Source organism: Squalius cephalus, assembly GCF_949319135.1.
Source record: "Squalius cephalus genome assembly, chromosome: 16".
Taxonomy (NCBI): domain Eukaryota; kingdom Metazoa; phylum Chordata; class Actinopteri; order Cypriniformes; family Leuciscidae; genus Squalius; species Squalius cephalus.
In genome coordinates, this window is record NC_137137.1 from 14,748,802 (window position 1) to 14,765,460 (window position 16,659).

At 37.5% G+C, this 16,659-nt stretch overlaps 1 protein-coding gene across 1 annotated transcript; it reads left to right on the plus strand.

Annotated features, from left to right (window-relative positions):
• The first annotated feature begins 7,486 nt into the window (after positions 1-7,486).
• Positions 7,487-16,117, plus strand: pdpn (podoplanin). The gene is made up of 4 exons (XM_079897592.1): positions 7,487-7,876; positions 13,340-13,708; positions 13,830-13,935; positions 14,860-16,117. Exons 1-4 carry the CDS (start codon positions 7,813-7,815, stop codon positions 14,864-14,866), a joined length of 546 nt encoding a protein of 181 aa, XP_079753718.1. The 5' UTR covers positions 7,487-7,812; the 3' UTR covers positions 14,867-16,117.
• The last annotated feature ends 542 nt before the right edge of the window (positions 16,118-16,659 follow it).

Consider the following 16,659-nt stretch of genomic DNA (forward strand, 5'->3'; position numbering starts at 1 on the left):
AAAACAGTTTTTGCCATAGAAACGTTTAAATGAAAACAATAAAGACCATAGTGTTTTATTATTACTGGTTTCTTTTTATAAACCTCTCAGATAACACAAGAAGTGCACTGCAACACATTATGGCGTGAGATGAATTTGCGTTTGAAAACAGATACTCACTGGCTTCTGTCCGCTGTCTTTGAGGACCCGTCACCTGACACAGGCTCGGAGGAGCATCTGCCATCCTGCGTGTGCCTTTACGAGTGTGCAAGTTTGTTACTAAATACTGATATATATTATTGATCTAACTGCATTCTCTTCTGCTCTTATTCACACCTCTGTCCTCCTTTATCTTTCTTTCCTTCTTTCTTGCTTTCTCTCTCTCTCTCTACTGCATGTAGAGGGAGCGCAGGCAATACTGCTATAGCATCTAAGATCACTTCCCCTGGGAATTTGTATGTAAACATATTTTTGTGTGTATGTAAAAATATTTTCTTCAAGTGACCCTTCTGTCTCTCATTCTTGGCTAAACTAATTTATCTTTCCTCTTACTTAAGAGACCTCCTCTTGCATAGTGTTGTCACAATACCAAATTTATGACTTTGATATGTTATTCTAACAACCGCTGAAAACAGGTAACACAGGCTCATCCGGGTTACTGAAGTCAGCAAACTAAAACGTTTTTTTCTTTGTGGAAGTTTGGCTTTTGGTGAGCTAATAATATATTAAAGGGCACCTATTATGCCCCTTTTCCAAGATGTAAAATAAGTCTCTGATGTCCCCAGAGTGTGTATGTGAAGGTTTAGCTCAAAATACCCAGTAGATCTTTTTCTTTTTTTTTACAGCATGTATAAATTGTCACTTTTTGGGGCTCAGAAAAAACGAGCCATTTTAGTGTGTATCCCTTTAAATGCAAATGAGCAGCTGCTGCCGGCCCAGAGGGCGGAGCCTCACGAGCTCGCGCTCTGAGGACAATCTCATACGGAATGATAATATTAGAACAGAAACAGTAGGTGTTCATTTCGACCCGGAGTCGGACAATAATGCCCACAGAGCCAGAGAATATATGCTGTATGAAGATATAACAGGTATAGTTTAGTTTAATTACGGTTATAACGTATTTGTCATCTGCTTTTATCCACTATTAATACAAGCCTGCTGTAGCGGACCCAGTCGGAATGACGGCGAAAAATATCAATTAATATCAATTAATATCAATATAGTTCAATTAAGTTTATTGTACATCACACAAAAGAAGCGTTAGTTTTACTCCAGAATATAACTTTAAGAGCTGAATAAACACAGTATAAGAAGTACGCATTACAGTCTTATCCATAAACTTTCTCTCTCTCCCTTTCATAATCATCAACATAAACAGCAAAGTGCACCAAACACTCCTTACAACTAACAGTAAACACACCTTTTCAGTGGATGCTTATTAAACTGGTAAACTTTATATTCGTAAAACGACTCCATGAGCTGTCATAAAGTCCGCGCTCTCACTTTCATTACTGCAGTGATCAGTAACGTCAGGCCTATCGCCCCGGAAACCGTAAGCTGGATCACGAACAGTTACTACAGATCCATCCTCGAGTAGAATGAGAGTAAATGACGACTGCTATGTTCATTCTTACATCAAACAACAAAACACCTCAGTCGCTTAGGAGACATTCTTGTCTACAGTTGCTCCAGCGTTGAAACACTGGCAGACTGTGTTTATCTCACTCAAGGCGGGTCTACGCTAGTACTGCAGTGTCAATCAACAGTCGTGGGAGGGGCCTGTGCAAAGTGACGTCACATTGCCCCGAATCTGAGAACGGCTTGTTCTGAGACACTGCTTGTTTTTTGGGGATTTAAAAAAAAGCACTGGGTGGATTTTTATCATTATAAGGTGTTTGTGTACACACACTGCCAACACACATTTATGTTCAAACGCCATGTAAAAGTGAATTTTGCATAATAGGTGCCCTTTAAAACTCAGTCGAATCAATATTTTGTGTACAGTTATTCAATGCCATCCAGTATCGCTCTATCTTGATTCATACAAACGCAGCTGCTGCCATTTTGTGACTATTGTTTTGTACCTATTTGTACACTCTTGGATGTACGAGTTTAAAGCAGTTTAATCTCAGATCAATATCTCTTATCCCCATAATTATTTATGTGGAAAAATCTGTGTAATAAGTGGTATGACTGTACAGTATCCCTTTAATGTCCGTCTAGTTTGAACTCTCTCCGCAGAAGCTTTGCATTTAAAGAGCTAATAAGATATTTAGACTCAGATCAATATTTCGTGTCTAATGATTTACTTATGTGACAAGTAGCCGTGTCATAAGCGCTTCACGTCATGGTCCTGATCACCCTGACGGTTTTTATTCTGAGATAACAACCGGCTGGATGTACATTATCGCTTACATACCGCTGGATGACACTATTGACCTGTCAGAATCAAGTATTCCACAGAGCCGTATAATAAATTCGACTACAATACCTCGCTACCGATACTGAATTGATACCATGGCAAAAAACTAAAACAGTAAAAGTAATTGAATAATATGACAGAACTTATGAATCCCAACTCCTTTCCTTGGGTAATTTTGGCCCAAAATGAGTTTATTTAAATTTTTTAAAAATCAGGTGGTCTTTGAGTGGTCTAAGACCACTTGCTTCAAGACCACTTGCTTCAAACATTCATAGTTGGGGCATAAAACAGGGACAATGTTCAAGGTTTTTTTTCTTTTCTGCTTTTTTCAAAAAATTTATTTTAACACATGTACAATGCAGAAAACCCCCCCTACCCCTGAATGCATAAAGAAGCAAACTGACATCAAATGGGACTTCAATTTAGTTCCCAATGGTAGGCCTAAAGCTTATTTGCTTCAGAGATATACGGCCATCTAGTGGCAATACTCATGAAATGCATGTTATATTTGTTTTTCCACAAGAGGTCAGCAGAGACACCTAGTGCTGTGCTTGTTTAACTGGTCTTTGCATGTACTGCTAGCCTGGCAAGCCAGACCTACATCAAGATGTTAGGTCTGGCAACTCACCATGGGCACGGCTCAATCCGAGGGGCGGGATAAACGGTTGTCTCTCAAAATCCCTCTGCACGCAATAGGATAGTGCTACAACCAATCAGAGCAACGAAGAAGGCTAATTGGTATATTAAACTTTTGCCGTATCCAGTTGGCAAAACTCCGAACACATCTTCCTTTTTTAAAAATGACTTAAGTGCCGTTCTTTGCTCTTTTCTCAAAGAAAAACTTAAAGGGATAGTTCACTTTGAAATTAAATTTTGGTATGTTTTAGCTTACCTGAAGGGCATCCAAGATGTAGGTGTCTTTTTTTCCGCAGTAGTTTCAATTTTGATATTTTTAGGTCAAACCGTTCTTGTCTGACAGTCATATCATGCAGGTCTATGGTCACGGTCTCAAAGAGGGAATTGTTTTAATTTGGACTCTGTGCATGCTCTTTGAGACCGTGACCATAGACCTGCATGATATGACTGTCAGACAAGAACGGTTTGACCTAAAAATATCAAAATTGAAACTACTGCGGAAAAAAGACACCTACATCTTGGATGCCCTTCAGGTAAGCTAAAACATACCAAAATTTAATTTCAAAGTGAACTATCCCTTTAACTCCAAGCCCTCCAGAGTCGCAGCCAAAGCCGATTCGAAAGACTGCTGTTCGTTAGCAGCAACCGCCATTCTTTTTTTTCATGTAGCAGGGAACCATCGCAACTCTGTCGTCATTGTTAAGCCCGCCCCGCCTACTTTATACACGATGTGATTGGCCTGACCTAATTTAGGTTTTTCCAGCTCGAAAGTCAACGGAGAGTTGCTAGACTACCCTGGCTGCAAAATACATTTTGCTGCCGCTAGGGTGCATCTAGATTTCTAGGCTAATGTACTGCAGTTATTTTATTCGAGTATTTATGTGAAAGAATGTGAAGAATGTGCTAATTTATATTAAAATTATCGGTAAAAATCTAGTAATTTAGAGGTAAATAAAATAATATTTAATAAAAAAATCTCCAATAAAATAGCAATAAAACAAAAAAGTAGGCTAGTTTAAAGGGGTGGTATAATGCCCTTTTCACAAGATGTAAAATAAGTCTTTGATGTCCCCAGAGTGTGTATGTGAAGTTTTAGCTCAAAATACCCCACATATATAGCATGTTAAAGTTGTCACTTTTTGTCACAGTTTTGTGTTGGTTCCTTTAAATGCAAATGAGCTGCTGCTCCCAGCACAGAGGGCGGAGCTTCAACAGCTTATGTCCTTTTGCCTCACACAGACATGCACTGAAAATTTCAAAAACTTTTAGCCTTTTATGTTCAAACCGAAGTCATAAAAATGGAGAGACTCAAGAAGAAGTGACAACATGTAGACAACATTTCTGAATGGTTAGTTGGTGAATTTATGTAGCTTATGTGTAGTTATATTCTAGTCATTGATTAGCATATTCTGTCTTGATAATCTATAAATTGCGTTCCTGGGGGCGGGTTTATGTAAATTTTAGGGTTAGTGATGTCACTAACCTGGGAGGAATGTCGTGTAGTCCTTACCAGCCGTATTTGACGCCATTCCATCAGGCACAATCACGCTTTTTAGGTATACTGGCAGACTTCCACTTACTTCTGTCTCCCTCCCCGATGTGGCTGAATCACCAGTTGGAAAAATCTGTTTTCCCCAACTTCCTCAAAATAATAAGAACATTTGTGCATTATTTCAGAAAGAAATAGTTTCTATTCCAAATGTTACTTTTTATTGGAACCGATTTGTAAATGACATTGACTGGAAAAAGGTTTGGATGATTCCTCACAGATACTTGATAGTAAACAAGGTGAAAGAAGTGTCGTTCAGAATAATTCACAGATATTACCCTGCTAATCATTACATGGTTAAATTTAAAAGAGACATCAATACAAACTGTTCTTTTTGTGAAGACCACCCAGAAACTGTTTTGCACCTCTTTTAGTATTGCTCACACACCAGAACATTTTGGCAAAACTTCAGCAGATTCATCATTGACCATATTTATAAAGACCTTATTGTGGATGAATGTTGTATTTTGCTTTAATAGAAGTCAAAGTAAAGAAAAGACGTACCTCATTATAAATTTATTAATTCTTTTGGCAAAATTTCACATTCATAAATGTAAACTCAGCACTAAAAAAAACTAATTTTGTATTTTTTCTCCATGAAGTTGTACATTATATTAATCTGATTTCTGGCTCCAACAACAGTTAAAACTGTCAACATATCGTCCTCTTTCTCTTTGTAATGGCCCATAAGCTTCCCCTGGCAATATTGTATTGTATTCTATTTACGTATATAATCTTGTATGTTGTTATGTATATTTTGGTTAGACAGTAGATATGTATATTTATTAAGTCCACCAGCCGTTTGTTGTAGTCCTTAAAAAGCAATTTCTTTAAAAGAAATGGTCTCCCTTTGCTTTGAACTATGAGCTTTATAACTTTTGCAGATGTTGTTTATGCTCAAACAGCAACATTACACACTAACTAAAGTTAGAAAAGTGAAATCATATTCAACCACCCCTTGAATATTTTATTGTAATTTTATATCACCATATAGTTTTTATTTTATTTTATCTTTGTTATTAAAAATAAGCAAAGATGCAAATTACAAACATTATGAAAAAATATATAATAAAAAAAAAAATACTGCTTTAAATTTTTCAGTATAGCCTATAGGTCAATTTAAAGGGATAGTTCACCCAAAAATGAAATAATTTACTCACCCTCATGTTGTTCCAAACGCTAAGACTTTCATTCATCTTCGGGACACAAATGAAGATATTTTTAATGAAATCTGAAAGATTTCTGTTTCTCCATGACAGCCTATGCAACTACCACTTTGATGCTTCAGAAAGTTCATAAAGAGATCGTACAACTAATCCATATGAATTGAATGGTTTAGTCAACATTTTCTGAACGATCGCTTTATATGATGAACAGATTGAATTTATACATTTATTCACATATAAACATTGATCAGTGAACATAAACAGAAGCTCAACTTGCTTGACGCACGAGAACAAACCTCATTTGTTCTTGCGAAGCTCAAACGTCCTGCGTAACACACGAGAATGAACCTCACTGGTTCTCGCACGTCAAACGAAACATGCTTGAGCTTCCGTTTACCACAGCTGATGTGTGCCTTGATGAATGTTTATATGTGAATAAAAACAAATCACATCCTGACTCCTGCATGTCAAACATGTTTTTTTTAGTTAAATGGAAATGACAAAAGATTAGGATGGAATGTCAAATTGAGGCTAGGAACTTTTTGTTTTGTTTGACACATTTTGACAAAAAAACTATTTGAAATTCACCCATGTTCACATTATTGTGGTATTGTGGTAAAGGAAACTCATCTATTATTTCCATTTTTAGTTACATTTTTATCCAAAATTTTAGGCTCCAGCTATATAGACATAACACGAATGACCCGCCACAAATTTTGTGTGCCGTTAATAAAATGCATAACTGCCCTCAGTCTTTAAGAAATGTGCATTTTCTGTGTGGTCTTGTTGATATGTGAGAAATGATTTGGCTGCTGTTATAGACAGAAGGAACATTGTGCTCAAGTAATTACACTAACTAGCCACTAGATGTCAGCATAAAATGGGCGCATTCACACCACCACACAAACAGTAGCCTACCTCACAGGGCATTTCAAACGTTTAACGGTTGAAAATAATTCTGTGCCAGTTCCTCGGAATCATAAGCTGATGTGCTGGAGGATTTTCTGAGACCTCGTGGCAGTAGTCATCCCTTATTTTAAGGCATAAAATAAGCCATCAGTCCATAATGACATCCTAAATTCACCAAATTACCATAATTTAATAGTCAAGATAGACGCCATATTTAATTTTACGCAATTACTTGACACAGCGTGGTCATGAGGGACAGTCTGGACAGACATAGTTTACACCCAATAGGGTGTAGGCTACTGTAGGCTATTAAGTCACATATCATTTTCTATATTATATATAGCCTATATATATTTTTGTCCATTGGATTTATTATTATTATTTTCAATGTTATGTAGGTTATAGGCCTACCTTTTTTAATGTAAGAACGGGTGCGACCTCACTGGTTTGTAATGCAAAAAGTTTTACCGTTTACTGTACTTTGTTATTCTTAGCTATTTACCTAGCAGCTAATGAATCGGAAGTCTTGCGTATTCACAGAACAGCTTAGGCTACTTCTGTTTTGCAAAATAAGGTGGATACAACATGTAAACCATTGCTAAGACTGCCTCTCACAGACCCATTTTCATTCTCATGAGATTACATGGTTCCATTAGACTGATTTTTGGGAATAGGCTATTTAAGAAAAATAAAAGCAACGGTTAAAGTAATATAAAACAGAAAAGAAAAGGGATTATACTTTTCTTTTTTTTTTGGAGCTCTTTTCAGGTTTATAATGAAAATTTGTAAAAGTCTATCTTGAGAAAGTGATAGTCAAGTAGAGAGAGAGAGAGAGAGAGAGAGAGAGAGCAAGACTGACAGACAGAGACTTACTTGAAGGCATGGAGGCAGGACCACCTAACGCCATTGCCCAACCCCCTCACCCTCTGAAGACACACTAAAGCACATTTACTCTCTCTCTCACTCTGGCTCTCAGTGCCTCTGTCCAGACTGCTACTCCAGACCTCACCGCCCCTTTCCATTCAAACCAACTTTAAGCCACACGTCTGTGTGTGTGAGCCAGCATTTCATCCAGAGCCTGCTGTGTGCCTTCAGGAGCCTCTTAGTTTGTTAAAGTTTCAGTTGGAGGATAGTGACCAACAGTGACCAAGATGAGGATCGTACTGCTGTTGCTGGTCGCCCTGGCAGGGCCTTTCTGTACCTTTATCCAAGCAAGTAAGTCAACACACAAACACACACACACATAGTGCTATTCTTTCTTTCACACACTCTGCCCATTCTCCTCATCTGTTTCTAGTGACCCTAACTTTCATTAATCCAGTTCGGTTTTGTTTGATTACACACAGTATCTCCACTAAATTATATTTGTTTGATGTGTGTGTTTCACTGCCTTCTGTTCCATGATAAGCATTATCCAGACATCTAAGTATGTGCTGATACAGTGTTCCTCTCATTTGGACCTTGTGATGGGAAAATGATGTAATGGTGCAATGATTGTTACACCATTATATACCAGTTTTGAGTTAGTCAGCACTGATTTACTGCTTCGTTTCTCCCTGTTTCTCTCAATCTGGACAGGGTTACACATGTGTATTAATAGAGCCGACTCTATATTTAAGGGAAGCATTTGAGCATTTCGTACACAGGCTGGTTACATCTAAGAGCAGTGCAGGCCTGAGAGAAAGAGAGAGAGAGACGCCCCATATGTGCTTATTTTGTACGTCTTTCTCTCCCTCTTCTCACCCCCCTTCGCTTGTAACCATCTTTGGCGGGGTATCAAGCTTTCACCCCTCTCAGAGGTGGGTTGGTGGGGCATGTGTGATATTTTTAAACTGCAGCGCCTCTGACTCACTGCTCAGGGTCGGTTACAGCCCTCTAAACATCACATTAAAATACTCAGCAAGTTTCAAACTTGGGAAAACTTCACTCCCTGCAATCAGAGGAGCGTCACCAGTGCACAATCTTCCTCTCCAGACTTCCTTCTGTCTCTCTCGTTCTTTTTTCCTGCTGCCATTCGTCTCCCATTTTCCCCATTCTCCCAGTCTGGTGGTGCCACTCCCTGTTCTAAAAGCGGGGCGTCATCAGACAGCTAAAAGTTTCTACTCTATAGGCTACACTGTTTAATATACAGCATTATATACAGTTCTTTTGGAATAATATAAAATTTGTGTTGTTCTATGAACTTTTTAACTTTTCAGATGGCACACTCTGTCTGTTATGTGTTGTGTGAGTGTGTTATGAATAGAGTAATGGTAAACTGACACGTGAGAGCACATCGAGGTATTGGGTGTACTGGGTGTTAATTTAGCTACATGAACCCTGAAACTCTCTCAGGGTCTCTGAATGCAACCACAAACCCAGCCCTATATTCACGGAGCTCAATCAAACTCACATTTAACTTCAGAGCGCAGTCAGATTTTCAATGAATTTTAGCTCCATACGACTCAAAATATGTTCAAGTCACTGTCAAACAACTTCATAATATGAATATACTTCTCAAAAGTGGTGCATTTATTAAGAAAAAAAAATAGATTAAAGCTGTACAGAATTATAAATTAACTATAAAAAATGACTAAAGCACATAACAAAACTGCTAAAACTTCAACTAAAATGAAAAGCGAAAATATAAAAATGAAAGCTCATTTAAAATGTTTATAAATGATACAAAAATAATAATCTAAATCAACTCATCAGTGCTCTCACAATCAATATCGGTAAACTTCACAAATGTATTTAGATTAGAATTCAGATTTGTGCGGAATTGTGGAGCTCGAGTATATTGAGTTTTGTCTCCCTCAGGTCTGAACTTCTGTTGTATTTTAGATTAGGATGTGTATGAGTGTGTTGGTCTGTGATATGTTGTTCCCTGGAGATTGTGAGTGTGAGAGCTTAAGCATGTGTGTGTGTCCTGTTCTAGTGATAAGAGAGATTTTCCACTTGCTCTGTCCCCTGCTGCCCACTCATGAAATGTGTGTATATGTGTATCAGTGAGAGGGAGGGAAACTGCTTTCATGAGATGTTCTTCACTTGTTCTTCTTGTACAAAAAACATTCCAGCATCATACTCCCTCACAGCCTGAAAACACACACACACACGCACACTGAAGCAGTTGATGGATTTTTTTTTAATATGGATTTAGAGTAATTCAATTAATTGTTCAACAGACACCCAATACTGGCCTCTTGTGCTCTATTTCCCTCTGCTTTTCTCCTCTATATTTGTCTCTCCTTTTACTTGTCTTTCCCTTTTATGGTATGTTTTTTGTCAGGGAAATGTTTCAGGCTTGGTCATAGATTTGAATTTGATCATTTAATGGGTAGTTTTTCTCTGACACACACACATGCCTGCACTATTTTAGTGGGTTTTGACTCATTGCAGTTTGTATAGCAGAAAGGCTGTTAGTCTTTGCTGTTTCTCACAGTCTCAAATCTCCCTTCCTTTTATTACATGGTGCTCTGTAATTACTTGATTCTGAATGGTCAATTACGACATTCAGCTATCTGATATTTCCTTATTACTGCCACCATCCACAAAAAGGACATACAGTTTGAAGGATGGATGGATGGATGGATCATCACCAATGTCAATGTTGTTTTCAATGCTTTTTCTTGTGAATGTATGGCTTTTAATTAACTAGCTGCTATAGGTAAATAACTAGAAGAATAACAAAGTGCAGTAAACTGTAAAACTATTTGAGCTACAAACCAGTGTTTTTTTTGTGTGTGTGTGATTATTACTATAAAAAAATTCAACTAATATGACAACAAATACCAGTTCGTCCGGAGTCCCGCATGATATGCAGACAGAAATATATCGTGGCCTCGTTTTAAGAATTATTCTTTTGGTTTAAATTTTGTTTTATCACATTGAACACATTTTGATTTAACTAAAAAAAAGGGAAAAATTATTACGAAACGCTTTTAAAAAAATCTCTGTCCACTTGAAAATGCAAAAACACGCTATGAAGCGATAAAACCCTAACCGTAAAGCCACGGTGGCCAATTAGAAGCCTGAAAAAAAAGGTTATTACCAGTTCCGGTAGGCTAACAACATGTTGTCATATGCAGTGACCTGCGTAGTATTGCATTCTGACAATATTTTGGCTACGGCCGCCATTGCACAGACTCGCCTTGTGTAAACAAAGAGATAGCGGCGCACAATCTGACGTCAAGCAAAGGAGATAACAGCGCGTATTCTGACGTCACAAGCCAAAATCTCCGGTTTACCGCCTACACTGCAATCGGAGTTTCTGAAACTTTTCACCCTGGCATGAGTTTTCAAAAAGGTTCGGTTTCAGTGACCTGATACTGCGTTTGCGTTTGGACGAACGGCTAAACGGCATAGAAAAAGCTGCGGGTTTGAAAATACCCGTGTTCGTGTGGACAGAGCCTAAGTCACACAGGCAAACAGGAACAGGGAAAACCGAACCAAAACACAACCAGAACAGATCATACATGTTACATAAGCAGCATAACAAACTTTATATATACAGTATATATATATATAAAGGTAAAATAATTTAAAGCGTCTGACACTAGAAGCCTTGTACCTTGAAGTCTGCGGCTGCTCGTTAAAAATAACAGGAAATTGAACCGGTGCTACTTGCTTTTTGATTGGTTTATACTATGTGACTGCCACCATCTTGCGTCTCAGTTGTCAATTTTTGTAAAAATGCCCTCAGAGACTTTCAGTAATATTATCGCTGCAGTGTTTGTCTTGCTGCTATGCCAATTGTTTGTACATTGCAGTGGACTATTTTTCTTAGCAGAAGCTTAAGTCCTGATAAAATAAGTCCTGATCAACATGTCAAGGTTTATTTCTCGATAATGGGCGGTTGACTGTAGCCTACATTATTTTTTACATAAATTAGTTACAGTTTCTGCCCATGCTGCTGTGTACAACTCAGAGAAAGAGAGGGAGAGAACAGCTGGCTCTTTCTGCATACTCTGCTCCTCCCATCACATCATGTGTATTTATGTGAGTGTGTGTGTGTGTGTGTGGTGGTTGGAGAGGAAGAGAGCCATACTTAGAACTAATTGTTGGGGTCTCAAACATAATGAGCTGATTGTTAGCAGCAGTCAACAGGAACATTAATATAATAAAAGCACACCCAGGACATTCTGATCTCTGACCCCACTATTAACAGGATAGTTTTGTTTGATTGTGGCACTATGAAAAGCAACAGTGATCTTTGGAGCAGAATAGTTATTTTTATTTTATTTTTTTACACCTTACAATTAAATAATGTTCTCCTCTCACGTAAGAGGTCTTAAATTGTTATGACGCTTTATTTTGGGAGTCTAGTTAATTAGGTTATATAAATTTAGGTTTAAAATTACAATCTGAGTGGGTACATGTTATTAAAACAAGTTCACCCTAAAATGAAACATCTGTCATTGACACCCTCATGTTGGTCGTTCTTTCTTCTGTGGAACGTAAAAGAAGATATTTTGTATAATGTGCTTCTTGAAATTAAGATTTCAAACTTTAAAAATAACTCAAAAGTACCATAAACGTATCATAATGTTTGTCATTAATTTTGAAACCGGATCATTGTGAAGGAATCATTCTAACTGGTTTTGTGAACTGGATCAACACTGAAAGGATTCGTTCACAAAAAGAGCATTGCTACTTCTCTCATGAACTCTCCTGAACGTGCAGGGAGAGCTACAGATAGATTTTTACAGTACCATATTGGGTTTATACCTCAAACAAAGTTATTATATGGCCTCACAATAAGTCATTTGGACTATTGAAAAATGATATTCCTCTCATAAAATTTTGACATTTAAAAAATAAAGGCCAGGATATTCTTCAGAATTTCCCCTTTAGGGTTTTACAGAAGAAAGACTAAATAAGTAAATGATGATACAATTTCATTTGGGTGAACAAACCCTTTAAATTCCACACTGCTGAAAGTGTCTGAGTCACATAATAATCAGTAAAAGATAAATCTGCTTCTTGAAACTCATATGAAAATTTTCTGTTACAAAAGAACCCTAACATTAATTTGCCATTAACCCAGAGTTGATAATGTGTGCTGAGTTTTTTAACCCATGCTGAGTTTGATATTTTAAACAGCTGAGGTGGTGTTATTATAAAGGGAGGTTCCCTACAGATCGCCGAGAGAAAGTCTCCCATATGCAGTCCATCTGGCTTCGACGCCAGCACAGATCTGAAATCAGTTTTTGCTGTGTGTCTCTAATGGTTTCTGAAGTCATTGTGAGTGGTGCAGAAAGATCTAAGATCAACCACTGAGGAAACTTTTTTTGTAGGAACATTTTTGCCATGTTTTTTTCTCCAGTGCTTCATTTCCTTGTGTGCAGTTATTGCCGGCTTAACCCAGGAAGTGAGACAATTAGTCTGGTTGAAGGTATGACGTAAAAAGGAAGTGATCTTAGTGTGGAGCTGAATAGTTAGGGCGTGATTTTCTGTATGGTGGAATGGTTTTGTATGTAACGTCTAAGTGAACGTGTAAGTCTGTGTTTATTGGGCTGATGGAGAGGCTGGAATGTTCTCACTATTAACAACCATGAGAACATTCTGGCTCACCCATCTGATACAAGCACTAGAGAATCTTCCTCTAATGCAGAGCTCTCCCCTTATGTTGAAATGTAACATAAGGGTGGGTTTCTAGTATAACATTTTTATAAAACCTTTTTGTTTTTTATGTACCAGGTACTCTGGTGAATCCAACAGTTGCTGATATGAATACAGAGCCAGCAATTTTATCAGAAACGACTACTGTCATTGCCAAAACAGAAGAATCAGCTCCTCAAGAGGCTGCTTCAACACCAGTGCCTGTTTTTGAGGCTACAGAAGCAGCTGCCTCAACAAAAGCGCCATCAGTTTCCACAGAAGCACAAGTTACACAATCAGAAAACCCAATAGAAACCGCAGCCCCAACAGATGCAGCAAAATCAACAGCTCTACCAGCAGAGGTGACCCCCACTGAAGCCCCTACTGAGGTCACAGAGTCGATAACAGAACCAGAAGTAGATGAAAAAACAGAATCAGAGGATCCAGATACTGTAGAGATAGAAGAAGGTGAGATATGCTACAGACATACAGTGTAAATGTTGCTACAGTTGAGAATTTGAATTGAGAATCTGTGTGAGTGAGGATGAGCAGTCACTGACATGATATCTGGTGTTCTTCCTTATTCCAGGTATGGGAACGGGACAGTTGGTTGGGATCGTAATCGGCGCATTGGTCGGAGTGATTGTTGTCATTGCTGTTATCATCATGGTGGTCAGAAGAATGGGCCAGTACTCGTAAGTCCTTTTATTAATATGATTATGTGATTTAATATTGTTTTATTATTATTAATATATATACGTATATAACTTTTTAAAAATATCATTAAAGGGATGAAAATTTTGTCATTATTTACAAGACCTTTTTGCTTATACAATGAAAGACAATGAGTTTCAATGTTGTACTACTGATAATACTGTGTGCTTTATGGACATGTTCTCTGTATGAATGACTGGGCGAAATGTTGCATGCTGACAGTAAATGATTTCTATGTTGTAGGACTGCAAAGAAACGAAAGCCTCAAAAACAAGACAGCATCTTGATCTCTGTAACTGCCTTACTGTTTCATAGATAATCCCGATTAATCAGTGTAACACAGTTGCTCTTAAAATATAAATGTATAACAGCTTAACACAACTATGTTGCTACTCCAAAAGTCTTCAATGTTCATCTAAATGGCAAATATTGGAGAAAAACTCCACTGAACCGTATCAAGGCTAATGCCGAACAAGGAAATTATGTCATAATGGAATCTTATACCAGCCAAACAGAAGTACAGTGGTTACTATGGTTAGCATCGCTCATCACCGTCTTAGAAAATCATACTGAAAATGTGAAATGGAGTGGCAATACAGTGCTGTTGATGCTATATTATTTGTGGTACTAACATGGTGTTGCCCCAAAAAAAAAAAATAAGAGGGCCAAAAATAACCAATTGTATTCAAATGTCCTTAAAAAAAATATTTTTTACATTTTTTTTTATATCTGTATCATTTCTGAATCAAACTCATGAATGAAACTTTCAAAAATTTCAATAACCTATTAATGTACTGTAATTTATTTGTTTGTTTATCTTTGTATGTTACATGTATAAAAAAAGCTTTAATAAGTGTCTGTCGCTGCCATTTGTACTAAACTGCTTTGTCGTCTTTCTTTCCCAGCCCCTGAAAAGGAAGGCACGACAGGAAGAGAAGAAGAAAAAATTGCGGAAGTTCTGAACTATTGTTCTCATGTTTTAAACAATGCAAGCAGCACTCTCACCATCCATCCAGGACTATAAGGGGAGCAGGAGAGTGCCCCATCCCCTTTCCAATTGAAAAAGATGCCCCCCCCCCCAACCCTCCGACAAAAACGCCTCCCCAACGCCCACAAGGCCCTTATTTAGCCTGAGAAACCTAATTTATACCCTAACAGTGGGAGGCCACAGGAAGTTATAATATCTTTTTTAATGCATATTAATGTAGCAGGATGTGAATGAATGTGGTCTCACTAACTGTGAGTTTGTGAAGGGCCTAATAAACAAAAATAAGCAAACAACTGGACATGCAAGCAAAAGCTTGTATGTTTTTTTTAATTCCACTGAGTATGTATTGTATGTAAATATCATACAAAGATACTTAATGTCTTCATGTGTGACAAAAAGCCAATCCAAGATCATTATTTTTCTCAATTTCTCTCTTTTTCCTCTCTACAGATGTGTCCAATAGGACTATGACGCATTATGTACAGTTTATGATACATATAGGCAGATGCTGTGGACACATTCTGTTCTCAGAATAGGCTCAAGATGTGTAATTTAATGTCTAGCGGCATATTTTTGAATTAATATTTAAGGGGAGCAGCACACAATAAGTGCTTGAGATTTACTCTTTTGAAGTGCATTAATACGGAGTGACTTGACTGTGTTGTTCTTAACTGTCACCCATTCCAAAAGTGACATCACTTCCTCTGGGACGCATCATTATTATGTGTTCCAATCAGCTTAGCTTCATGCGTGCAGCTGCTATTGGCATGTATAACTAAAATCCTGATGTTTTTCACCATGGATTACGACATTTTAACAGCATACAGACATTTTGCATGGTTTAGTTGTTTGCGTTTCTTTTTTGTCAATGTTGGGTTTGTGTTTCTTACTGACGGGCTTTGCTTTATGAGATCAGTAATAGGTGCACTGAATGATGAAGAATAAATGTTCAATATTGAGAAAGGACTTTAGACACTGCAACTGTTTGCAACGATATATATTTTTTTGTTTTGCAAGATTCCTCTTTATATCCCGTCACTATGATCTAATTTTACCATTTGATCTCAGAATCCTCTTATAACCAAGTGATTGTCTTTGTATTTTGGGGGTGGTGTTTTTTTGTTTTGTTTTGTTTTGTTTTTATTGTTCAGTTTCAATAAAAAAGTTCCAAAGTATGTTGTATTGCCATGTTGTGTTATTAGTGGATTCCAGATAGCATTGTTTGTCTGTGTTTACTTTCAGACCCTTTTACTCAGCATTCCAGCCTCTCTCTCTCTCTCTCTCTCTCTCTCTCTCTCTCTCTCTCTCTCTCTCTCTCTCTCTCTCTCTCTCTCTCTCTCTCTCTCTCTCTCTCTCTCACACACTGGTATTCCTGTCATTATGAGGACATTCCATTGGCGTAATGGTTTTTACACCGTGTTATAGTTTTTTTCAACTTCTTACACACATTTTCAAAACCTTGCCTCTTTTTTTCAAAACTTTACACAAAAATTCAAGATTTGCACACACAAAATGCAAAATGCCTCAAATGAAGCACTGCATTCAAAATATCACAAACACATCTCAAAAGCAAACATTTGTCTTACTTTGCAAACACCTTTGCCATTATATTTTGGATATATCATATACACACAGTTATTCAAAACCTAAAGCTCTTCTTTCATGAGCGTCTATGTACATTTCTGTACAAGATTGAAAGTAGCCTAATTGACAGAGA